This window comes from Henckelia pumila, unplaced genomic scaffold (genome assembly GCF_033568475.1).
Source record: "Henckelia pumila isolate YLH828 unplaced genomic scaffold, ASM3356847v2 CTG_525:::fragment_3, whole genome shotgun sequence".
NCBI lineage: Eukaryota > Viridiplantae > Streptophyta > Magnoliopsida > Lamiales > Gesneriaceae > Henckelia > Henckelia pumila.
Window position 1 is genome coordinate 2,765,121 of NW_027331857.1, and position 24,872 is coordinate 2,789,992.

Consider the following 24,872-nt stretch of genomic DNA (forward strand, 5'->3'; position numbering starts at 1 on the left):
ACAAGAAGATTCATGTTGTTGATGATACGTTATATACCACTTGGGATGCTGAAAATTATATGGTTATGACATGGTTGGTCAATTCAATGAAAACACAAGAATGCTTTAAAAAAACTTTGTATTGCTTTCAATTTGGTGATTACAAATGATGTATCCGCTTTTTATAGTAGTGGTTTTCTACCATAATGACCAAGATTTATTTGATTTGACGGTGAAGATTAACTCTCCAGAAGCTTCTCGCATCTATACAAGCTTTTATGCTTTCATCTACATAATTCTATACAAGTCCTATTTGTAAAAGTGATCAAGTGGTTGAATGAACACGTTATTGTATTCAATATTTTCTGGTTGAGAGTTTTTTCCTTTGCTTGCTTTCACAATGACCTGCAAAACCAACATATGTATTAATAGAATTTTAGGTATTGATACTTTATAAAGAAGTATTAGTAATATCTTGTACCTTCGATTTCTTATAATACTTCTCCAATGGACCTTTTTTTCGAAGCTTCTTAGGGGCTCCTTTTGTTTTAGTGTACTTTGGATCAAGAACTTTGCAAGTAGAAGCTTGAGTCGCATCATCAACATGATCAGACTGTACTTTCTTGCTTAGTGGTGATACCAAAATATGGTCATAGCCTGATCGCAACTTTGATATACCAAGATCACTTACTTTACTTTTAATCCACTCGAGTAGCCTTCGAGTTTCATCATCATTATTTGCAACCAAATCTGCAACATTTGTAAATGCTTCACATAACTTCTCATAATTTAACTGACCAGGAGTAATTATCCATCCATTATAATTTATCTTGACCCTCATATATAATCTACTCACATTCTTCCTCCAACGTCGAAGTATATATTTATCAGGAACCACAGACAACTTATTATGGATCAAAACTGTGATAGGATGTCTACAAATTATTCCCCTGAACTCAAATAGGTGACAACTACAAGAAAATGTGCATTTATCTCTCTCAAACACAATTTCAAACTTTTTTTCCTTAATTCTCTCACGCACCGTAAAATCTTCTGTGACCACATATTTCGTACCAAAAGACCCATCCTCAATGGATTCAATGTCACAATACATCTTTTCTGTCAATTCTTGTTGAAATTCTTTAAATTTTACAATGGTATAAGCAATTTGAAATTGCCTCTTCATATCGAATCGAGTAATGCAAGGGACCATCTGGGATAAAGACTTAAAATCTTCTTGAAACTCTTTCTCAACTTTACTCCTTAGAGCTCGCTCATATTGCTCCACGAACTGCTTTAAAGATGTTTTTGAATGCACATACTCGTCAAAACAAGCATTTATACCCTCACTCCATTGAGTTATTGACGTTCCTGCCCAAAATGAAGTTTTGAGAAAACATGGAACCCAACGACTTCTCTCCCTAAAAATCCCGATCAACCAATCATTATTTTGCAATCCATACATTTCAAGCATAGAAAACAACCATGTTCGAACTCATTTGCAGTTTGTGATTCATATACCAATTCGTGTACAGAAGAGAGTATGAAAGCCTTTTGACAATGGTATTCAAATTTTTTAGGTAATTTCTTAAGTATATGCCACAAACACCATCTATGTTTTGTGTTAGGAAATATTGTTTCTATGGCATTCTGCATTGCCTTGTCTTGGTCAGTGATTATTCCTTGAGGAGTCTGAAATTCCATGCATTCTAGCCATATCCTAAACAACCATACAAATGTCTCTGTATCCTCATTAAAAAGTAGACCAAACCCAAGTAATGTCGATAGTCCATGATGATTTACACCGACCCACATATTTTATGTATTTGTGTCTCCAACTCAACCCACATATATTTCCATTCTAAATCCATGATGGTTTACAAATCAAGTTATTACATATCAACAGTTATACGGAAAATTGCAAATTTAGTCATGTATATTTGTCACTTTGCGATTTCGGTCTTTTATGTTTTCATATTTCAGTTTTAGTCCTATATGTTTTGATTTTTTGCAATTTTGGTCCTTTTTATTAAAAAAATGTTTACGTGACACTGTACACGTCAGCTCCACATCAGCACTGAATTTGTGCCACATCAGCACCACATCGGAAAAAAGACTAAAATTGCCAAAAAAATAAAGATAACAGACTAAAACTGAAATCCGAAAATATAAAAGACTGAAATCGCAAAGTGACAAATATAGAGGACCAAAAAAATAATTTTTCCATAATTATATTACATATCCACATATTCTCACTTACTATCACTAATATACTTGCATCCATTTTTATTCCATCAGAAACCAATACAATTGGTTCTGGATTGAATCGGATTCGACACCAATATTGAATCAAATTGGATACTTGAAAATGGATCCAGAACCATTTAATTAATTAATTCGGTCCCGAAACCAATTTTATAAGATATACAAAATAGAAATTGATAAATAAATTAAGAATTGAGAAACGAAGAGTTGGATATATTACTTTAATGTTTAAACTGTGATGTATTATTCGTTGTTTGATAAAACTTTCTTTCGATATATAATAATGATTAAAGGTATCAAAACAAAGTATTGGAACCGATCGACTCACAACTCGATATAACTTACCATTCAAAGCGCACCACGAGGCACGTTGGGCCACCTTTTTAAGCAGATTGGAAAAATACTAACTCAACTCATCTATTTTAAGTGACAAGACGGGCTAACCAACAACTTACCGCAACTCACCGTTAGATGAAGAGAGGCGGGGCGGAACGGACTGGTCGGCGCGCCATTTGGTGGGTTGGAAAATTACCAACCCAACTCAACCCAACCCACATATTTCATGTGGTGGGACGGATAAACCAGATATGTCTAACTCATTTTGACATCTATTGAAATATATTGAATTAGAATGGAGATATATTGATTCTAGTTCAGTTTCAAATTGCAATCGGTTCAATTCAGTTTCGATTTTGGATTGAGTTACACTCTTAGTTAGTTCGATTAATTCGAAACCAATTCAACCGTCAAAAAAAAAAAATTTTGAACCAATTCAAGCCGATATTCTAGAGGATTGTTCCAGTTCCATATCCCATATATAATCCGATCCATAAGATGCCTGACAGAGAGCCAATCGACATTCACCCCAGAGAGGGTGATGATAATCTGATACCGATGGCAACTGGCAAGAGAATGCATTAACCAGTCTCATAAATCCTTTCGAACTTGAACTTATATCATCAAATGGAAAAGTCGCAAGAAACTAGAAATCTAGGAGCTATGCTTCTAGGCAAAAAAAAGTGTTGGAGAAAGAAGATAAGAATACACAATGCGTTTTCACTTCTTCCATGCATCATATGTTGATTCTTCTAAACAAGAAAATAATTTTTCAACCAGTCCGGGATGGCCTTCCCTATTTCCACCTCCTACATAACAAAAAGGTTTCATTTGGTATAGAAAACGATAATAAATAGCAAGGGTACCGTTATGTAAAGATTTTCACCCTTCATTATTAAAGAGAAAAAAGAGTATATAGCGGCTAGGACGAGGCCTAGTCATTGAGAGAATAAGATTTTTACCTTGAAACTATGCTATGGATGCTGGACATGGAGGGGAGGGTTTTGCCATTAAATCCTCCAACTCTAGAATAAGATCAGATTGTTTCTTCGTCAGCCCTACCATTTCGTCTTCCTTCTGATATATGATCTCCTCCTCCATGAGGTTCTCCAAAAAGAAGTATTTTTCAGGGCACTCCCCTAAGCTACTTGTTCCGGAGAAAGCTTCAGCCTTATGATTCAATAAACAGCTGCCAGAATCATCAGAAGATAATACTGTCTTTTCATCAAGACTAGCATCATCGATATCATGAGCATCGATGATTTTCATGGATTCAAATAAGTTACCACCACCTGAGTCACAAGAATTTAAGTACCTCCTCTTCTTCAAGACCTCTAGTGGTGCCCTTTTCTTCTTCATTTTTTCAGTGAAGTTCTGCAGAAACATTTGGTCCTTTAGGGACTCCATCAAGAAATTGATCATATGTTTTCGCTTCATTTTGGTGATGTCGAGACGGTGTTTAAGAGAAGCCAGATGTTTTTGTGCATTCTCTTGCTGTTGCCTAAGCATCATTATCTCTTCATTGGTAGCATTTTGTTCGGACCTCAGTGTCTCAAGATCTGCCTCCATGCTATTCTTGGTTGAATCCAACGAGTTATACACAGCTCCTTGTCTGATTTGAGGATCGTACTTTCTTCTTTTGATGTTCTTTAGCAAATGCTTCTTCCCTTGCTGAAAGTTTTCATTGGCAAATTCCCATCTGCCTAAATTAATCTTTCTAAATTGCTGCAAATTATCATGTTTCAACAAGTTCCAATCAATTTTGACATTTACAAACAACATACAGAACATAGAACATTCTTCAGTGAAGCGAAATGTCAATCAAAAAATATAAAACGAACACATGATCCAACACAAAAAATAAGCAGCACTTTGGTTTACAGCGATACAAAACAAAGGAAAAAAATAGCAGAAGCCTTCTATAGTCCGAACCAGACATAATCTACACAATGAATGTCGAGCATAAGGCAAATTAACATCAAAATGAATTTTTCTATAAAAGCATTATCAAACCGTGCATTAAGAAAAGAGAAAAAAGCTTCAATTGGAAGAAATGAACAGACTCCAAGCTAGAAAATGCCAATACTGGATAATATGGAATTATTTTCCATAGAAACTCTTTCACAGCAAATCCATAGCCGATCCTTCACTTTCCCACTCAAAACAAATCTGAATACTGTGGCGAGAAATCAAGACTACTGCATAGACACTAGCTATCTCAAAATAATATAAAAACCATCATAAAATACAAATCACTATCATAACCAGAACAGAGATACATGCCTTATGATCATAAAATTCTTCACTTCAAGTGAAAAATGTAAGAACAGGGCTAATCGTCCTTTAAGAAAAATACAACAAATTGCCAATTTTTTTACTCAAATATCGTACACGAAAGTATTTCCATCGGCCCTTAACTTCAAGAAAGATGGAAACCCGATAATAAATCTGTCCCAAGCAAGCAAGAAACAGAACTAAAACACATGGATTGGGAAGAAACTATGCAAGAAATCACCCGTAGAAACTGTAATGTCACGATAAATAAAAAACCAAAATAATCCAACCACTGATGCTTACATAAGTGTTTAGTTGACGAACAAAGCTAGAGAAATTGTTGTGCTTGAAGTGTTTAGGGAGCAAATCAGTGGACAACCTGTGAGGATCCCAGACAACAAAACTAGACCCCGTACTTCTCCATGATACTATAGAATCAGTATTGGGGTCATTCACAATCTCATACGTTTTCGTCAAAAATGGCGGTGGCCCCATTTCTCCAAGCCTTTCTATTGGCCTCGGCATCTCCTTTCCTGGAGCCTCCACACCATCACCATCACCATCACCATCACCGCCACAGCGGCCAAAAAAACCACCACCAACGTCGGCATCTTCTGCAAGAGATATGTATGGCTTTCCTACGACACCAGCAAACGGTTCATTCTCGTTGGGCACCTTCATCACTCCACCATTTTCTTCGTTTCGCTCCACATTAAGCTCATTTGTTGCTGTTTCAGGCCCCATAGTTGCAGAACACGCGACTTTGATATACTGATCACTTTACCACGCCGATTATATGACTTGTGATATGGCTTGGTTTACAGGTGGCGCCATGGCAGGAATGAGAGAGAAATACGGTGCCCAATGAAAATCTTTATTTTTCTTTTTCTTGTTTTTTTTCCGAGTTATTTACAAAAACAACCCATATAAAATGTTAAAAAAATATGGTTCTTTCTTTGTGAACATTTAATAAGCATCAAATCCCTTAACTTTTCAAAATATTTGCACGTTTTTACTCTCAATATGAAGAATGTTGAACACGCGCGTTGACTGAGTGTGTTTTTACCAAATTTCAGCCATTGATACGAAAATACCATCACACAAATCCCTGCACAAAATCAAATATTTTTACATGTCTAGTTGATTACTTGATTAATCAAAAATATATATATGCCATATCGTATAATGTGTTGTATGTATTTGATATAACATTTATTTTTACATGTTTAGTTGATTAATCAGACACACACACATATAATATACATACATACGATCGATATCGTACGCGAATTGCATCTGTAACATAATATATAAATATAATGTGTTGAATATATGATATAACATTTATTTTTTAAGGTGTTTGAATTTAATATGATATGCATTTTTCGTAATTTGCATTTTTATGAGATTTTTTTTTTTTTGCAATTAAAGTTGAGCATACCAAGAGATCAATTAAAATGTTCCTTCTTAATATATACTAGTAAGCATATGCACACGATGCGTGCATATAAATTAATTTTTTTTCGTGTATTACAAACTTGTATATGAAATATAATAAAAACTGGATAATTTATATTTAATGTTATGTTTTTTGTTATTAACTTTTGATTATTTATTTTATTTTTAAAAAATTATGGTATAGGTAAGGGTATTTAGGAGATAAAAAATGGTATGACGTAATTTACCAAAAATAGTTATTATTCATGCCTCAAACTTAATAATATAGAGGAGATATATATATATATATATATATATATATATATATATATATAAACTCATGTAACAATAGGGATGACAATTTTCTCGGTTTGAGAACCCGCGGAAAAAAACCGAAACAGGGCGTGTATGAAAAAAATTTTTGAGTATGATAAAAATCCCCGAAGCATAATGTGAATGAGTTTTGTATTTGAAAACGAAGATGTGGAAGACATCCCGTCCCCGCCCCATCCCATTATCATCCCTATGATGTGGCTTCAGATCAATATGTGATATGAATTTTCGATTCAATCTAATCAAAAAATATATATTATTTTTTAATGTCAAAATTACTTTTGATTATAAATCTAAATTAGGTCGACATATGACTATCTCACCACTCTATTGAACAAACTATTACTTCTGTCAAAAATTACTTTGCATTGCAAATCTAGATAAGTCGGTACTTCTAACAAACAGACCTACTCATATAAATATTCGTATTTGATTTTGCAAAATGCACCTTTGTAATTCGAAAGAGGTTGACGCGAATATTTTTATAATCTTTCACATCTAAATTTTTCTTATTTAATCTTCAAAGTATACATGCCGAACGTATTACATGATAACATGAGTTGACCCACATTGTTTGAAAAAATCATGTTCGGTTTTGTGTATTTGTAATTTTGCGATTTGTTATATTGTCAAGTTGTACATGCATATGTGCAGAAAAACATTTTCACACAGAATTTAAATAAATTCTAATAAAACTATAGTCTCAATCCCTGATTCGAGCCTAACTCCAGGATAACTTATTTTGCAGATTCACATAACAAATCAAACTGGAAAAATGAACAATCAATTCAAAATTAAACTTGACCTCATAATCGCTTCAAACTTCGTGCTGATCCCAAGCCCAGTCGCTAAAATTCGAGCTTGCATAAAATATGCCTAACATACAACCTGCCTCAGATTTATCCTTTCCTTCGACACTAAATTGCTCCAAGACATTCTCCACAGACGATTCCACAATCCCTCATTCGAACCTGGGGATTGATGAAAACCAGTTTCAAGGATGAAGGTCACCCCCAAACTTCAAGAACTTAAAGTGATCAACGTGAGATTTTTCCAGCTTCATATAAGAGTGTGCCTTGACTTAGTTTCAGCCTCAAACTTCGCTGCGAACGCTAATGTTGACTGGACGGCCCTCTGCACCAAACTTGGTGAATTTGACAGCGACATCCTAAAATTGCTGGATATAGTTTGGGGATGTCCCGCTGATGCTGATTGATCACATGGGCCACTGAACGGAAGTAGGTGTGTTTTAACAGGAAACTTACAGGGTGTAGTTGGTTTCTCTTCAGTTGATGACAAAAAAGTGCCATTTTTATTATTATTCGGTCCCCCCAAGGATGAATCATCTGGTTGATTTTTGTCCTGTGACACGGAATTTATATGCAACGGTATAGTCGCAGATGTTCTATTTGCCTCACCATTCAAGTTCCACGACAAATCTGTCGCATTTCGGCTTGTCTGATCATGATCTTCAAAAGAATCGCCACTCTTGGGCAACGGACGAGTTTGTTTACCGTCAGCCAACTCAGCCATAACCATCTGTCCAGCTTCTTTAAATCTATCCGAAAAGAAGTTAGAGAATGTCTTGAAACTGGAACCATCTATGGAGGATTGAGCAAAAGATAAGAAATTTACTCCTCGGGGTCTCCTTGAAGCCAATTCCTCAGGCGTCTTGTTCAACTTATTAGTGCTGCTTGATACTTTTGGGTTTGCTTCATGGAGAACCTCAACAGCATCACCGGATTTCCGAACTGATTCATCCAGTTTGAGCTTACTGTTTTGACCAAGCGAGATATCGGTAAGGAAGCAAACTCCTTTAGGAGCATGTGCAACGGTCCTCGAGAAAGGCTTAGCCACAAATTTTGCTGAGCTATTACCAGATTTCCCTGGAGAGGAAAATTTAGCATCGTTTTTCTGATGGGATGTGAGAATATCTGAGGAATTACTGGAGTTTGAGTTATATAGTTGAGGCAAAAACTTCATTTCAGGCCTAGTGACTATTGATGCCGTGAAAGAGCCTGCTTTTTCTGGCCCTTTAGGCTGCTCAGATTTCAACTCAGGCTTCAAGGCATTATGTGGCACGGATAGAATCTGGGTTTCCAGTATCTGAGATAATGTTAATTAAAAAACTTGGTAAAACATATCTAAACATCGACTTACTGTAGTAGAAAGCAAGAGAAAAGTGACGGCACCTTAACTAACTAGAATCTACAAAAGAAAATATTACCTTGTGTGAAAATAAGCAGTCAGCACCTCTATTACAAAATCCTGTTGACGTATAATTGTTGCATGGATACTTGGATAGTTGATGATCATATGGGCAGTCATCTCCTTTCATGCAAGAGCTACGGGCAAAATGACCGCAGGGCTGTAAGATATAAGATAGGCATTCTTTAAAAGATATAAACCATCAATCTCTGAAGGACTTGATCCATACAATAGATATTAAACCATGAGTACACATTTTGGTTCAGGTGCATAAATTTTTAAAACAATTTTAGGAATACATGTTGGTTTCCCCATCAGAAAATCAAGGTACTGCAGAATTGAACTTCATAATGCACCCCTCAATCACATATTCATATTTGACTTCAATCTTGTCCCTCGCGGACCAGCGTGAAAGATAAGGATGCATGCTCTTGAACCCCAGCATGATACAAGACTTTGCCGAGATTCATGCAGATATGTATATTACAAAAACATAGCAGTTGCAAAGTCATACCTTAGATTTTGTCAAGGGTGTTGTATCATGGGAGAATTTGCACTTCTCACCCTGTACAAACCACAATGAACAATATGAGTGCATGTGAGTGTCGTATTTCCTAGCATGGGAATGTAGTTGCAGGATCAAGTATATATAAACAACTAAGATATGACTCATACGACGCATCCAATATCATAGGTTGAGGATAAAATACAACCTCATGGCACTTCCCTTGCAAATAGTGACGACAATACATTATCTTTTTTGGCTGTGAAACTGTTTGCAGCTTTAATCTTTTAATACCAAGCTTCCTGTTCTTTTCTGCTCGTTTTCTTTTCTGCAAGTAACATTTTGGGCTAATTATAGATTAGGAAACACATATCAAAGCTAAGCTAATACATGAAAATCACATTTGTAATTGTCATAGTTGTATATATTCCTTTTACAAACCTTTTTCTCAGCATTTCTTTCCTTGGCTGAAGAACCATTCTTCCTTTTATTGGTTCTGCCATCTCCTTCCTGCATTAGGATCTCCAAATGTCATCAATCTTGAGATGATTGCAAATTGTTTATATTATATCTCAATGATGGCTTATAATTCAAAGTCCATGCAGTGCTGAAAGTTCTCTATTGCCTTACATTTTCAACTGCTTATAACAAATCACATTTGACAACAGTTTCAAGGATCTCGTCGGACACAAATGACGAGAGAAACTTGTCACGAGAGAAACTTGTCCTTCCTCCCATTCCAGTGATTAGGTTTTATTTTTCTCACTCTAACGATACATTTCTTTGTTTTATTCAAGTGCTGTAATGGAGGAAGTGAGGAACAAAGAAGAGACTGGTGTTTGTCTCTGTGCTCTCATTGGTGCAATATTTACTTTTTATGAAACTCCAAACAAGCTACATGTAAGAAGAGTAAATAGAGGAAATACCATATAACATCTCCCTATTAACATGAGAGATAAAATTTGTATTTCTTCCATGCAAAGTCAAGTTCATAAGTATTAAATTAACTTATTTTAAAAAAAATAATAATAATATTAACTTAAACCGAAGCAAAAGAAGAGTCCAACCACCAGGATGAAATAGTGAACAACTCTGAATCATTTCAGGACTACTCTATAGCAAACTGTCAGCGAAAACAAAACAAATTGCATACAGTAGCAAATCAAAATAAGATGAAAGAATATCAATTCTGGCCATATCATGTTGCAGTAACAAGAAGTTTACATGAGAAAAACATTTCATGCCCCAAGTATCATCGAAATTTCAGATAAAGGAAGGTAACAAGAATAAATCAAGGTATGCAAAGTTACTAATGTAAGTTAAAAATGCATAACACTAAATTTCTACAAAAACTGCTTATATTGACTGGAAAATCTACTCGGTCAATGATATAAAAATTGTCATGTAAACTAAATTGGTGTAAATTTACCCCCAAGAGTGAGGCCAACAAAACTCTTTCCACTAAAAGTCCCACGATCTTGCATTAGGATTATGATGACTCGTGTAAGAATAACTACAATACAACAACAATGATTTGAAGATGCAACCACACTGTTGCATCAAGAATCTAAAAATTATATCAAGCAAAACAAGGAACATGCATAAGAAACATATCATACCTTTTTGGTGGTAGCAGAAATTGGATTATCATGGATATGCTTTTGGAGGATTATGCCAGACAGAGGTAAAGTTTCGAAAAAAGTGGGTACAGTATCAAATCCTTGAGTTTCCATATCATCACCATCAACAGAGCTTAGGGCCTGAATATCTAGTGATGGCCTGGATGATGCTCTATGTTCCATCTTCATACAATCATTTTCCTTGTCCACACGAGTATCATGTCGCGGGAACCTCCTGTCATCACTCTTGCAAGTGAAGTCTTCTTTATACCCATTGTTCTCAGAAGTATGTATGGATATCCTTCCCAAAGATGCAGCATCATTAGATAACGGATCAATTGACATATCACAGACTCCAGCTTCAACATATATTTCCCCTTCTTCGATCTCTTCATCCACCCCTGATGTAGACACAAGCTTCTCCAATTCCATCTCTTTCAGCTGCACTTGATGCTCAAATTCTTTAGAAGTATTGACCTCCAGTGCAGAGATGTTCTTTTTGCTGTTGTTTCCCGATTTTGGTGATTTAGAAACCATATCTGCACCGAAACAAGAGTCGAGAACTTCAGAAAAATCATCAATAGAGAATTCCTCGTCCACTGTCAGCTGTCCCATTGAACCAACATGAACAATATCCAGATTTTCTTGCTCTGTGGCATTTTGAACAGCACAATCGACATGCAGGTTTCCACCAATCAAGAAATCCCCACAACTCATACTATCTGCTTGTGTGATTACCTCCTCTCTATTTGTTACTACCTTCGCACCACCCAATTCTGTTACTGTTGCACGTCCATCGACCAAATCTCCATCCTGAAAGCCAACATTTGCCACGCTCTTATAGATCCCATTTCCTTGAACTAACATGTCATTAGGAACTAATAATTCAGCTGACTTCAACTCACCATGATTAATTTGGGTATTTTCATCACTCCCTCGTCTTAAACCAACACCTTCGCTAGAACCTTCGCACAACAAAAAGCAGGAATCATATTACTACTAAAATTTCACCAAGAAAGTCCATGCAGCATGAAAAAATGCCCCAAATTTCGAAATAATTCAACCATTTGATGTACAGATAAACTCAAGTCCTCCTAGTTTAAAATAAATCAGGGCTATTAATATGCTTCAACGCAACATTTCAGAACTCCTCCTAGTTTAAAAAAGCGCAAAAATCGCATACACGATCACTTGTCTCCAATCGAAGGAACACATATACAGATGAAAACGAGCAAATGCTTCTTTTCCCCCTAATTTACTTCAATCCGCTAAATTTAAAACACGTCAAGTATCAAAAGCGAAGTAACACAAAATTGAATGCCCGAAAGAAATATCGCATCACCGTGAAGTTGAGAACTGTCGGTGTAGCAGTGAGAGATAAGTTGGATGAGATTGAGGTACGTCTGGCTGCGTATTGGCCTTCGGAGACGAGGCGGGAACGACAGGGCGGTTGCTTCAGACATATTTAGGGTTTGAAGCTGCCTCGGATCCTCCATTAGAACGCCGCCGTTTGAATTTCGAGCTTTGATGTTCGGCGATTGGGATGATGTCTACCGGGGTAAGCAGACACGGCTACCTTTTAACTTTTAAAAGAGGTTTTTCGATTAAAGCATCTGATATATGAAAATTTGGGCACTTAGCTAAAAGCATCTGATATATGAAAATTTGGAAAGCAAATATGAGATGGTCTCAATTACATTGTTGTGCACTTTGAGATATATCAAAATTTAAGACGATTCTCGGAATGCACCTTTTATGCCCAGCTGTCTTTCATTTCTTGACACAAGCCTCCTTTCGCGAACGAGTCAACTTGGAAAGATCTGCTGTCAGTCAATAACAAAACAAAAATGAGCATTCTTTAGGCCGTCATCAAATTATATTATGCAGTAATAACAGAGTAGGCAGCTCCTGTTGTTATTGTAAGAAAGGCAGGTGTATTGTAACCAACTAAATATCAACGTTATTGACCCGATAGAGGCTGCACATAAACAACATTCATTTACTTCAATTCAGATTTTTTCGTTTATTAATATTTTTAATGATCACTGCCAAAGCTTAAAGATCCGAAGGTTAAAGATCGAAAGCCACTGAGCACATGGAATGTAATCCTAAAATCCCAAATGAAAAGATACCCAAAAAAGAAAAGCGAAACAGAGACAAAAACAAAAACCAAATATGAAAAACTACCAGAGAATGAAAGTAACAAGAGACCACATAGAAAACACCGGAAAGAGGCTAAAAAATCAGAGCATATTTAATTATTCAACAATCCTTTTAATTCCAAAATTTAAATTTGAATAGATCTTACATAACATCTGAAATATCCTTGTTGTATCAAGAGTATATTATCCATATGATCTACATGCCAAATACACATATGATACGGTATGTAGGTAATAACATCTCATCGTCTAAAGATCACAAATCACTAAAACGCACTTAAAACACAAATGGCTAAGGCTTCTACCCAAAAAAAACAGAGCAATCAATTTCATCAGGACGTAAAGATTTTTAGAAAATGTTACTTCTTGAACCTACACCCAACAACAACCAAATAAATTTCGTCAAATTGCACAAATTTTGACCAGTTTAAGGGAGCGAAACAAGGAATCTTGAGGAGTACAGAGTACTCCAATTTTATTTTTCTAATTGCTCTCATGAGGTCTAATATAATAACTAAAACACACACACATTATGAGAATGTCAAAAGACCAAAGGAAAAAACCAAACATTAACAAGAGAAGAGAACACTGAAGATTGAAAGTACGAAAAGGCTACATGAAACACAGTAGACGGGGGATAGGAAATCAGATCATATTTGAATATTCAACAATCACTTTAAATCTGAATAGATCTTACATTAACATTTGGAACATCCTTGCTGTAACAATAGTATATCATATATGATCTACATGCCAAATAAAAATACGATACAATATGTAGGTAATAACATTTCAGCATTTAAAATCACAAAACACTAAAACCAACTTAAAACTTAAATGGCTAAAGTTTATGTCCAAGAAACAGAGTAATCATTTTCATCAACGAGGAAAGATTTTAACAATTTTAAGGGAGTAACAAGAAAACTGAAGGAAAACTCCGATTTTCTTTTTCTAATGGCTCTGATGAAATATAATTCAATTTAAAAAATTAAAATACACATGGCACGTCACGAGAATGTCAAAAGACCAAAAAAAAGTCACGGGACAAAAACAAAAACCAGAGATGAAAACTAATGAAAACATAGTAGAAATTGTTACTTATTGAATTTCTACCCAAAAACAGATTTTGCCACAAGGATTATTCACGTTTTTTGACAGTTGAGAGAGTTCATTAGCTTAAGCTAAGGTAAAAGCCAGGTTTATTGAGATGACATTGTTTATAATCATCGCATGGATCAGTTACTTGACAAGCTTAAACAGGAATGTTAAGACGATTAAAATGATCTCATCCTAACACATAAAATTTTGAAACATAACGCATATCATATAGGTACAATTATGATGTCAACAGTAAGTGATGTGTGATATTTCTTGATTACTTGGTCTCTTTACATACAACTTGCTGATCAAATACAAGATCCGATTTGAGAAGAACAAAGTCAATCCCATTACTCAAATCTCAGAAATAAAAACCTAAACACAAGCTGCCAGAAGAAACAGTGGTTTAATATTTACCACATGCTTGGTCAATTGAGAATAGCAATTTTCTGATTCATGATTTTAGTTCCAGAGAGTTAATAATTGCCAAATTAGTGCATAAAAGAGTTTCTCCAGATTTGTTCCCTTGAAAACAATTTTCAGCAGAAGAAGGATAAAATTACATTCAACCAACATACAATTTGCATAAATTTAAAAATAATGAGATACACTGACGAAAGCTAAGCGTCATAAGAAATCAAAAAACCCAAACAAAAACAAGTGAAGATCAAAGTGGAAACACAGAACACCGAGAATATCCAAAAACCTAAAAAAAAGGTAAGTGCAACGCGTATGATTTGATACAGTGATACCCAAGTATTCCTAAAAAGAAAGCGATATAAACCATCAACAAAGTAAAATTAGTTTTTTGTTCTACTAATCTTTTCGATATTTGAGCGGGCGTAGTTAAAAGTATCTGGTATATGAAAATTTTGAAAGCAAATATGAGATAGTCTCAATTCTCTCTGAATGCACATTTTATGCCCAGCTGTATTTCTTTTCTTGACACAAATCTCCTTTCACAATCGAGTCAACTTGGAAAGATGTCGTTAACGAAACAAAAATGAACATTGTTTAGGTCATCGTCAAATGATAATTATGAAGTAATAAAAGAGTATGCCATTCCTGTTATTATTGTAGGAAAGCGAGATGTGTCGTAACCAACTAAATATCAACATTGTTGACCCGATGGAGGCTGCAAATATATAACATTCATTTACTTCAATTCAGAGTTTTCCAGTAATTAATACTATTAATGATCAATGCTGAAACTTAGAGATCCAAAGCAAACGAGCACATGGTAATCAATTGATATTTGGCCAACTGTTAGATTTTCATTGTAGATATTCTAAAATTTACAGCTTGTAACTACACTGGGAGAAAACTGAATTCAAATAGACATCTCATTTCCAACAAGCTCAATTATAAGTCTATGACACTAGCTGACGTGGCTAATAAATCATTTTCGGAGTTTTTCCCTTTCATAATATTAGCTACTTCCAAAAATTTTCTAGAACTGATCTTACTTACCCTCACAAAACAACATATAATCATCAGATTTTATTTCTTTCGCTTTCCTCAACGCAGTCCAAATCCAACTCCATAAGATGTGTGAGTGAATATGTAATATAATCAAATAAAACAGGGCAATCATTTTTCTGTAAAAATTGTATTTCGCCACGTACTACGTTCCTGAATCAAATATTTCAATTACAAGTACAAAAAACACCGAGAATCTGAATTAGTAAAAGAATAAAACAACCATCATGCTATCATCAAGGTAACCTCAAAAATAGTGGCTCGATATGTCGAGGTAAAAGCGAAACAGATATGAAATTATTAACAAGAGATCACATAACTCTTATTATAAACACATCACTGTTCGAAAGTTTGACAGAACGGGTGAGAGTAAAACTCATGCTTATTTTTAATACATAAAGTTACAGTAGGATATAATTAAAATGACAGCACACACGCCTGAACATAAGTAAAATTTATATAACATTTGAACGCCCCTACCACATCAATAGTACATTGTCCATATGCTGTGTACCAAATAAAAATATGGTACAGTATGCAAGTAACAACATCTCATCATGTAAGGATCACTGAGCGCTAAAATGAATTTCAGACTTAAATGGTTAAAGTGCACTCATGTCTCACACCAAAAGAAGCAATCGAACATTGATGTTGATTCATTCCAATGAATTTCATAACAAGGCTGTTTCCTTCCACTTTGAGATCCACCACGAGTTGATCACATACAACGAGCCTATTGATACTAAGACTAACAAACCAAATTTCTGCATTTACCTCAAAAAAATAAAATAAGTGTTAGGTTCATAGAGGAGCAGCAGGAGATTACAAAATCTAACTACCAGAGCATGACAAATTTAATCAATAATTGGGCATTTGGTCTAGTTGAATGATCCTCACATTGGGTGCGAGCGGTCCCGAGTTCGATTCTTGGAATGCCCCAGCTAAATAAATGAGTTGAAACCGTACAGATGTTTATATGTACCCACGTAACGGGAAACAGGGGATATAAGACAAAAAGTCAAATCAGTTAGTCATAACTTAACCAATACTAAAATATTCCAGATGGACTGATTAATCTTATGGAAATAGACATTCACTTGGAAAAAAAATTACTGACCTAACGTATAACCACAAAGCAATTCATTTACAAAGATGTCCATACACTTCATGAACCCAAAAAACAAGAAGTAAATAAAAGGTTATGAAACACACAAACAAGCAAAAGCCAGCTAAGCTCCCAAAAAAATAGAAACAATGTTTACTAATAATCTAAAACTAATCGTGGTAAAAGCAAGCGAAAAATCAACAAACAGTGATACATGAGTATGGTTTACACTTTTGGTGCGTGAAGTAGCCAAGTTCAATTTTTAGAATTCTTCGCAGATCCTATATACATCACTACCACAACACACAATGAACAAAAAACAAATTGAAGGCCGTCACAGTTTCAACAAACCAAACCAGTCGAAGCTCTCCAATTTGAAGAACGGGGACAACGAATGCGAAACATATCAAGAAATAAGAAAACCCAAAGAAGAAGAAAAGAACATGAAACTAAATAAACCTTAAATCCAAACACGGCACAGCAGAGAAGAGAAGAAAGACGAAAACTTGGTAAATCGAAGTGAGATATTATAATCCAACAAATCAGATAACCCAAACAAGAACAAGAGAAGATCAAAGTGAAACAAAAAACACCTGCAACGTCAAGAAACCCAAAATAACAAAACAAAAACACGGAAGACAACGAACCCAGTCGAAGATCTCCAATCCCAAGAAGAGGGAACACTCAACACTGCGCCGAAGGATCGAAAGCCGAAGGAATTGGATCATCTGCTGTGTTGAGCAAAAAGCAACGACACCGTATTCTTTTTCTTTTTTTCTTCGTTTTTCGGTTTTTTTTTTTTTTTTTTGCCTTTTTTAATTAAAAAAAATTATTCTTGGCAAAATGTATTAGATTTTGACATAGTTTCTTTTGAAAAAAAACACGTGCACAACTTTGGGTTAAATTTATTTTGAATGAAATAATATAGATAGTTTAATTTTATTAGTTTAGATTTTTTTTAAAATTTAAATTAATTATTTTAAATAAATTTTTTAATGTAATAGCATTTTTGTAAGCACGCGGTTAGAAAAATTTCTCGAGTTGAACGTGTATTTAACAACATAAATTAATTTTAATTAACAATGATATAATCAATTTAATTACATGATTTTGATGAAATCGACTAAAGTTGATAATAAAAAAAATACATAGTTATTGGACTACAATTGATTCATTAAAATATAAATGATTAAAAATATCATACATCAATACATACATGACCAAAATTGATATTTTACCTAAAAATTTTAACGATATAAGATTATTAACATGCTAATGCTTGAATTAAAATTTTAGAATATTTTCATCATGAATTAATGTTCGAAATACTTTATATGTTTAGGTTGTTGATTAGACATACTCACAATATAGTTTATAGACAAAAATAAATAATTCTTACTTGATAGAGGGGAAAAATAAGGAAAAAAAAGAGAAAAAGTAAAATAATTGGACAAATAGTAACACGAGGGAAAGAAAAATAAAATAATTCGACAAGTAAGCACGAGGTAAAGAATTCGACAAGGTCATATCAAATCCTATACAACTTTGTTGACACAAAGGGCAAAAACAAAAAAGTTAAAAAAAGGGCAAAAAATAAATAAAGAAAAATGGTGTCGTTTTGGTGCACAGCATCACGTGCTGTTTTGGTTAACACAACAGAGGATCCCCTCTCGAATTATAAGTAGCTGAAGAAAGAGCAAGTAACGAGAAGCGAAGTGATCCGTATTCCCCAATAAAAGAGTGTCATATGCAAATAGCAAATGAGTAATAGCTGGTGAATTTCGATGACATCTAATGCCTCTCAATTATCCCCTCGATATGTACCTTGTAATGAGTGAGGTTAACCTTTGAGCATATATCAAGAACAAGTAAAGGGATAAGGGACATCCTTGTCTTAACCCTCGAGAAGGGGCAAAAAAACTGGAAAGATGACCATTTATACGAATTGAAAACTGAACGGTGCTCAAATAGTCCATGATGCGATTAATCCATTGAGTTGAAAAACCCAATCTTCCCATAATAGCCTTCAAATAACTTCATTCTACACAATCATAGGCTTTGTTCATATCTAGTTTGATTGCTATAAGGCCCTGTCGACCTCTAGATTGTCTACGTAAAGTGTGCAAACACTCAAAGCAACCATAATGTTATCAGTAATAAGACGCCCCGGAATAAGATAAAAGCACTCTGCTCCGTATCAATAATGTGAGGAAGAAATAATGTGAGGAAGAAACATCTTCAAACGTTTAGTCATGACTTTACACGAGTTTTGCTATTACATTACACAGACTGATCGACCGATATTATTTAACCAAACGAGGCTTTTTATTTTTTGGGATAGGAGTTGAATAAATTGTGTTCAAAACTCCAATGGATGTCTTGCCATTAAGAATATTCAGACAAAGCATCGAAATTTGCTCACCAACTAAATCTCAGTTCTCCTGATAAAACCCAGCATGGAAACCATCCGACCCCAGTGCTTTCCATGGTGTCATCCCAAATAAAACCCTACGAACCTCCTATGATATTTTTATGTTTGCTATTTCAATTTTTTTTTTATCATTGATTTGTTTGTAGATCTTCAACCTTTATTTTTCGAAGTCCTTCAATCTTTAACTATAGTCTCTTCTCTAGACCAAGCAAGAGAAGCAAGATTGTGATTCAAAATGCAAATAAAACAATTAACACACTACCAAATTGTTAATCCACACTACACATAGGCCTAAACAATTACATGGATTCTTTCTTACAAAACAAGTACATGATACCTGAAACTCAATTTTCTATAAATCAAATATCATCGTCACCTATGGTTTTCTCAATAACATCGATACAATATCCCACAGATCTTCTCTGAGACATAGCATTTGCAAGCATCGATCGAGCTCTTTCATGGCGACGAAGCGTGAGGACAGTATTCAGCACTGCCCATCTCACTTGACCATCAGCTTTCTTCTGGGTAAAGCCTAAGCTTCGGAGTAACTTGTCCAACTGTTGGCCAAAAATGTCAAGAATGAGAATTGCATAGACAAGACCATTTGCCAAGAAAACAGTATTACAAACTTCTTCGTAGAACAATTTCCAACTTTCGCTCAAAATTATTGATTATACAAACTTGGCATACATCATTCGATTTTAATAAGGAATGCGATGGAACAAGGAAATGTCATTGTCCTACTGGAATGTGTTTGGTGAGCGCAAAACGCAGAGGCAAAATAAATCTTATTTCCAATGGTTTCCTTTCAAGAAAAAGGACTTTTAATTTTTGAACAACTAATGTATTTTATCTTCAGATGAATCTAAGATGAGTATCAAGGATGTCAAGAAAGAAGAGCATTTCGATGAACTTAAATGAGCAGAGAGCAACAGAACTGTGTTAATATCTGCAAGGCCTCCTTCTGAATAACCAAAAAGAAGATACTCTGTTGCCACGCCAGCTAGTGCAATACATGAGAACTTGTCCAGTGTCTGAAAGAAGATTATCAACAATTACTTGAGTTACATAGACAAACATTGACAACAATACCATTAACTAACAAAATAGAAACGCTACATACTGTGGCAGATACTTTTCCTCTGCTCACCTGAAATACAAAACAAGTACTCCCATTAATGAAGGATAAGCATCAAATGAATGCACCACTTCAAAATATGCAGCACTATTCCTTTACATAAACCATGACTTGGATATGGACTTCAGTCAACTACTCTGCCAGAATAAGCGCCAAAAATTAAAATCAAGCCCACAAGAAAGAATCCATAAGGTAAATTCAATAACTCGTCTATACATTATTTGCAGAGTTTTCAGTTATCATTGATTGATGGGACACCTTCACCTTAGGATTGGAAATGAAAAAATACAACGCATTGCAATATCTGTAAAACAAAATAGATCTGAAGCTATTCCTCGAAGGTTTCTGAAATTATACTTGTACAACTGAGACAACGGAAACAACCCCATAAAAAATTTGATCGAATAACGAAACCTTGATATTTACAAGCGAAATACAAAAGCTGAAAACTGATTTACTAGCACATTGTCTCATCATCCTCATATACAATTACGACGATTGAAGCAGAAGCAGACATGAAGAGCACACCAGAAGTAGAAATGTCGGAAGAAAACATACTTCTTCAAGAAATTCGAAGTCCACAAAAGCAGTCCCTGCTTGAACATTAAGAGATCCTTCATTCTTTAGAGCTTCCAAACTGGTTAATGTATACCCCCTTGGCAGAATTCCAAGCAAATAAGCAATTAAGAAATGGCCAGCCTCATGCTATGATAACAACAAAGAGTCAATATCAATTTAATTTCGTGGAACAGTGGGGTGGCCTGAGATCCAGAATGTCAGTAATGCAAGAACACTTGTATTAATATATCTATCTATCTATCTATATACGCATATAAATATATTTATAGATAGAGATAGAGAAAACTTACTTGAACAACCCTGTTATGGTACTTTTGACTGAACGAATGGCCAAGGGTATCAAGGACCAAGAAACTGACCCCTCCATTGAAATAAACCTATGCATAATCACTTTGAAGCAAATAGTAATCATATAAAGGCCATAAAACTGTGGAGTAGAGAACTCATAAAACAGGATACAGACATATACGTCATGCCTGCAAGGCTGCAACTGTTTAGAAAACTAAAGCAACGCCAGTGGTTATAATCTATATACGAGAAAGAAAGAGCGTTGCAAAATCACACATATTTGACCAGGCTTATTGGTGCTCGATGAAAATGGCCGAAATATAAATCACACTCATATTTATAAGAATAAGAACCTGCTGGAATGAACTTCATACCCATGCAAAAGATCCCTGCCAGGGTTACAACGTGTAAAGCAACCACATTGATATGAAACAAAATAAGTGTTTCAAATGGTAAATTCCATTTTTTCCCTTGAAGAAAATTATCTTAACCTTTAGCTTAACAAATCAAAAGTTTCACATTTTACCCATCTGTGTTGCGTTTCGTTCATGCAACAAACTTCTCCAGTTTTTAGTACTAAATACTGTAAGTGCGCTTCAAAAGGTTAGGCACAAATATACATTGAAAAGCCAACTCATGCCCTATATTATGAACATAATTTCCTTTTGTGTTGCATTCAAAATTTGAAATTTAGGCTGTTCTTTGAATTCAAATATCAAAACCAGATTTACATAATGTGTATTTAGGGCAGCGTGAGCCAGAGTCACAAGCGAGGTGATGCATAAAAGGTAGCATACCGCATCCAACGTCCACAGAAATAACAAGCCCAGAGACAAGAAAAGGATCTGCCCAGGGCTCAACCCAAATACTTTCCAAGCAGCTATTCCTCCCAGTAGAGCAGCAGCCTGCACAATTCTCTCTATAGAACCCAGTGCGGTATCAACTGGTGATAACAGAGCCACAGTTTCTATTCCATTCAGTTTTAATTCGTCCAGAGTGTAGAGCCTTTGGGGTATCTGCAATGAGTCTATTTAATCGATGATCGAGATGGAAATATAAATTCAAAACTTAAATGATAACTCGAGTAAACATACAAATTTAAAAAATGTGCCTTATTACCGAATATTCCTGAAATCAAACATGAAATTTGATCTTTATCAGGATAACTAGTTAAAGATCTTCATCCTAGGAGTCAACTGAATAACTATACATTTCATAAAGAAAAAATTGGGAATTTATCTGATTGCTTCAATAAAACAAAGTTAAGAAGGAAACAATTCAACCCGATAACCAAAATCAACAATCCACGACTACGAAAATCACACAAGTAAGATTAATCGAACATCAGATTCACCTGGCGAGCGGAGCCGAAGGCTCGGAGGCCCCCAGGCTTGTCCTTCAAAACCTTGACTATACTCAAAGCACCCTTTTCATTTCCTTTGCTCAGCTCGTTATCCACTTCCTCCAACTCCGGCCACCTCAACCTTCCGACGCCGGTAGCCTGCGTCTGCTCTAGTGCACTCGCAACTCTACGTTGGCCAGTGGAATGTCTACAAATTGCTCCATTCCCATGGCAATACAGCATAATATGAGTCCCCATTTTTTGGACAAATGATCGATTATTTCCATCAATATATGTGGGAACACCACTTCCACTTGTGTGGATAATCTATTGGAAAAAGTTTTTTGTGAACCTCCAACTTATATCCATTTGCAATTCACTCCCAATATTTTGGAAAAGGGAAAATTACAAATTTAGTCCTGTCATTTTGGTCCTCTATGTTTTTACATTTCAGTTTTAGTCCTGCATATTTTATTTTTGGCAATTTCGATCCTTTTTATTCAAAAATGCTTACGTGGCACTGTACACGTCAGTTTCACATCAGCACTGAATTGGTGCCACATCAGCGCCATGTTGAAAAAAAGACTAAAATTGCCCAAAAAAATAAAGATAGCGGACTAAAACTGAAATATGAAAATATAAAGGACTGAAATCGCAAAGTGACAAACATACAAGATCAAAAAAGCAATTTTCTCTTTTGGAAAAATAAAATACGTGTCTATTTTTATATTAATTTTTATTAACATATAGTTCCATATTGTAAAAATATTAAGAATTTTATTATTTGTTAATACGAGTATTTTATATTGGGTTATTTAGAAAGAAATTTGATGAATTTTTATTATGAAGATTGGTCCTGCTTCTGGTACAAGTAATATCATGCACTTTGAGGGGACATCACGTTGGTGGTAAAGAACAAGTAGTATCGGTGACTTGGAGTTAGCTAGGTGGTTGGGAGGCAGTTTGGTTTCTTAACTGTAGGACCATTTTTAATCAGTAATCAAACTTCAAATATTCAAAAAGTAATCAAACTTCAAAAATTCAATACTCGTCAAGTGTATGCAAATCATGTTTTTGAACGCTTAAAGTTTAGATTCATTTTTTAGTTCAAATTCATAACAAGTATCATCTGCAAGGACTTGCTGGCGGCTAAAGCAGGTAGAAAAAACGAAACAACCGCAACGATGGAGATATCTACCGGAATTTTTTAAGATGTGAAGAGATGAGTTTGGAAATTGAAATGTGAGAGCATAATTAATGTAAAAAATGGACGAAGATCCGACGGAAAGGTACAGCATCATTTGCCGTTAACAATTTTGTCACCATCTTCAAGGGTATTTTCGGTATACAATGAATATTTTAAATTCAATAATATTTATAAGGACAATGTTTGTATTTACATATAACCTTACATGTTGGTTTACGCGCGATAATTAAATTATAAAACTACCCTAAATTTCTTGCAAATTTATTTCTTTACCTATAATTTTTTGATTTGTTTAAAAAAATACTATTAGAGAAAAAAATATGATTTATTTATTTATTTATTATTTTGTGAAAACAATTCATATTTTTATTTATTTTAATTTAATTTGATATTTTATTAAACGGGAATAATCTCGTTTTAATATTATTTTTAATTTTAATTAATATTTTCTCCTTCAAACTTTTCTTTCTTTAATTGTACTTGGTTATAAGTTGATCATTATTCTAAAATAGAAAATTTTAATTTTTTCAAAATTTTAATTTGATGAGTAATATTATGATCTTAATGAAGGCATATAATAAAATAAATAGTTTTGATGAAGTGAATATAACCATAATATATCAAATTGGTTTTGAATTCACATCCATTTCAAAATGAGAGTTTTTTAACATATATAAAAATCGAAATTGCAGTATATCTAATTGCATGTTCAATTAATTTTCTTCATGATAACTCATCACACTCTTCTATCACTCCATCCTCATTTAAACACGGTCTTGATGAGCATAGTGTTGCTTGTAGTAACCCAGATTCCATTTTAAGATAATGATATGTTAAATATGATTAAGGGTTAGTAATTAACCAATTCCGGGATTTAATCGGACTTCAGAATCAAGAATTGAACTTTCAATATTTTAGTCAGTTCGGACGATCCGAAGAGAACTTAGGATGGCCCGAACTCAACCACCGGGGGCTCCGAAGGTAAGCTTGTTGACTTTGGAGTTAAGGCACGTTCGGACGATCCGAACTAAGGAGCCCGAAGTCCCTCGTGCCAAGTAGGCAGGATTACTCAGCAATGGATTTT

General features: G+C 34.7%; 4 protein-coding genes across 16 annotated transcripts; all 4 read right to left on the reverse strand.

Moving 5' to 3' along the window:
• Positions 1-288: 288 nt before the first annotated feature.
• On the reverse strand, positions 289-1,444 carry LOC140873106 (protein FAR-RED IMPAIRED RESPONSE 1-like). Its single transcript, XM_073276086.1, has 2 exons — positions 461-1,444; positions 289-384 (listed from the first exon to the last, which is right to left on the reverse strand). The coding sequence occupies exons 1-2, from the start codon at positions 1,442-1,444 to the stop codon at positions 289-291; spliced, it is 1,080 nt and encodes a 359-aa protein (XP_073132187.1).
• A 2,105-nt stretch (positions 1,445-3,549) lies between these two features.
• Positions 3,550-5,598, reverse strand: LOC140873107 (heat stress transcription factor A-2-like). Its single transcript, XM_073276087.1, has 2 exons — positions 5,158-5,598; positions 3,550-4,305 (listed from the first exon to the last, which is right to left on the reverse strand). The coding sequence occupies exons 1-2, from the start codon at positions 5,596-5,598 to the stop codon at positions 3,550-3,552; spliced, it is 1,197 nt and encodes a 398-aa protein (XP_073132188.1).
• Positions 5,599-7,267: 1,669 nt separating this feature from the next.
• On the reverse strand, positions 7,268-17,572 carry LOC140873155 (uncharacterized). Of its 13 annotated transcripts, XM_073276149.1 has the most exons (10): positions 17,448-17,526; positions 16,593-16,858; positions 12,707-12,779; positions 12,299-12,569; positions 10,957-11,921; positions 9,779-9,847; positions 9,546-9,665; positions 9,347-9,397; positions 8,852-8,992; positions 7,268-8,730 (listed from the first exon to the last, which is right to left on the reverse strand). In XM_073276149.1, the coding sequence occupies exons 4-10, from the start codon at positions 12,450-12,452 to the stop codon at positions 7,684-7,686; spliced, it is 2,547 nt and encodes an 848-aa protein (XP_073132250.1). In that variant the 5' UTR covers positions 12,453-12,569; positions 12,707-12,779; positions 16,593-16,858; positions 17,448-17,526; the 3' UTR covers positions 7,268-7,683. The 13 variants fall into 13 exon arrangements, with proteins under 13 accessions (XP_073132250.1, XP_073132258.1, XP_073132256.1 ...); XM_073276157.1 differs by lacking the exon at positions 16,593-16,858 and having other exon boundaries at positions 12,299-12,532; positions 17,448-17,572; XM_073276155.1 differs by lacking the exon at positions 16,593-16,858 and having other exon boundaries at positions 12,299-12,539; positions 17,448-17,572.
• Positions 17,573-19,426: 1,854 nt separating this feature from the next.
• On the reverse strand, positions 19,427-22,884 carry LOC140873078 (uncharacterized). The gene is made up of 7 exons (XM_073276061.1): positions 22,594-22,884; positions 22,037-22,255; positions 21,242-21,328; positions 20,931-21,077; positions 20,358-20,384; positions 20,173-20,268; positions 19,427-19,791 (listed from the first exon to the last, which is right to left on the reverse strand). The coding sequence occupies exons 1-7, from the start codon at positions 22,837-22,839 to the stop codon at positions 19,591-19,593; spliced, it is 1,023 nt and encodes a 340-aa protein (XP_073132162.1). The 5' UTR covers positions 22,840-22,884; the 3' UTR covers positions 19,427-19,590.
• Positions 22,885-24,872: the final 1,988 nt, after the last annotated feature.

What these genes read in the sequence shown, in the direction of transcription:
- LOC140873106 (XM_073276086.1), bottom strand. Translation starts at nt 1,444, where the DNA reads ATGTATGGATTGCAAAATAATGATTGGTTGATCGGGATTTTTAGGGAG. An exon ending in AGTATTATAAGAAATCGAAG is followed by an intron (nt 385 to 460) that starts GTACAAGATATT and finishes TTGGTTTTGCAG; the next exon opens with GTCATTGTGAAAGCAAGCAA.
- LOC140873107 (XM_073276087.1), bottom strand. Translation starts at nt 5,598, where the DNA reads ATGGGGCCTGAAACAGCAACAAATGAGCTTAATGTGGAGCGAAACGAA. An exon ending in TTCGTCAACTAAACACTTAT is followed by an intron (nt 4,306 to 5,157) that starts GTAAGCATCAGT and finishes GATAATTTGCAG; the next exon opens with CAATTTAGAAAGATTAATTT.
- LOC140873155 (XM_073276157.1), bottom strand. Translation starts at nt 12,452, where the DNA reads ATGGAGGATCCGAGGCAGCTTCAAACCCTAAATATGTCTGAAGCAACC. An exon ending in TGCAAGGGAAGTGCCATGAG is followed by an intron (nt 9,398 to 9,545) that starts GTTGTATTTTAT and finishes TGGTTTGTACAG; the next exon opens with GGTGAGAAGTGCAAATTCTC. An exon ending in ACTGCTTATTTTCACACAAG is followed by an intron (nt 8,731 to 8,851) that starts GTAATATTTTCT and finishes ACATTATCTCAG; the next exon opens with ATACTGGAAACCCAGATTCT.
- LOC140873078 (XM_073276061.1), bottom strand. Translation starts at nt 22,839, where the DNA reads ATGGGGACTCATATTATGCTGTATTGCCATGGGAATGGAGCAATTTGT. An exon ending in CCTTCGGCTCCGCTCGCCAG is followed by an intron (nt 22,256 to 22,593) that starts GTGAATCTGATG and finishes GACTCATTGCAG; the next exon opens with ATACCCCAAAGGCTCTACAC. An exon ending in ACCATAACAGGGTTGTTCAA is followed by an intron (nt 21,078 to 21,241) that starts GTAAGTTTTCTC and finishes TTGTTATCATAG; the next exon opens with CATGAGGCTGGCCATTTCTT.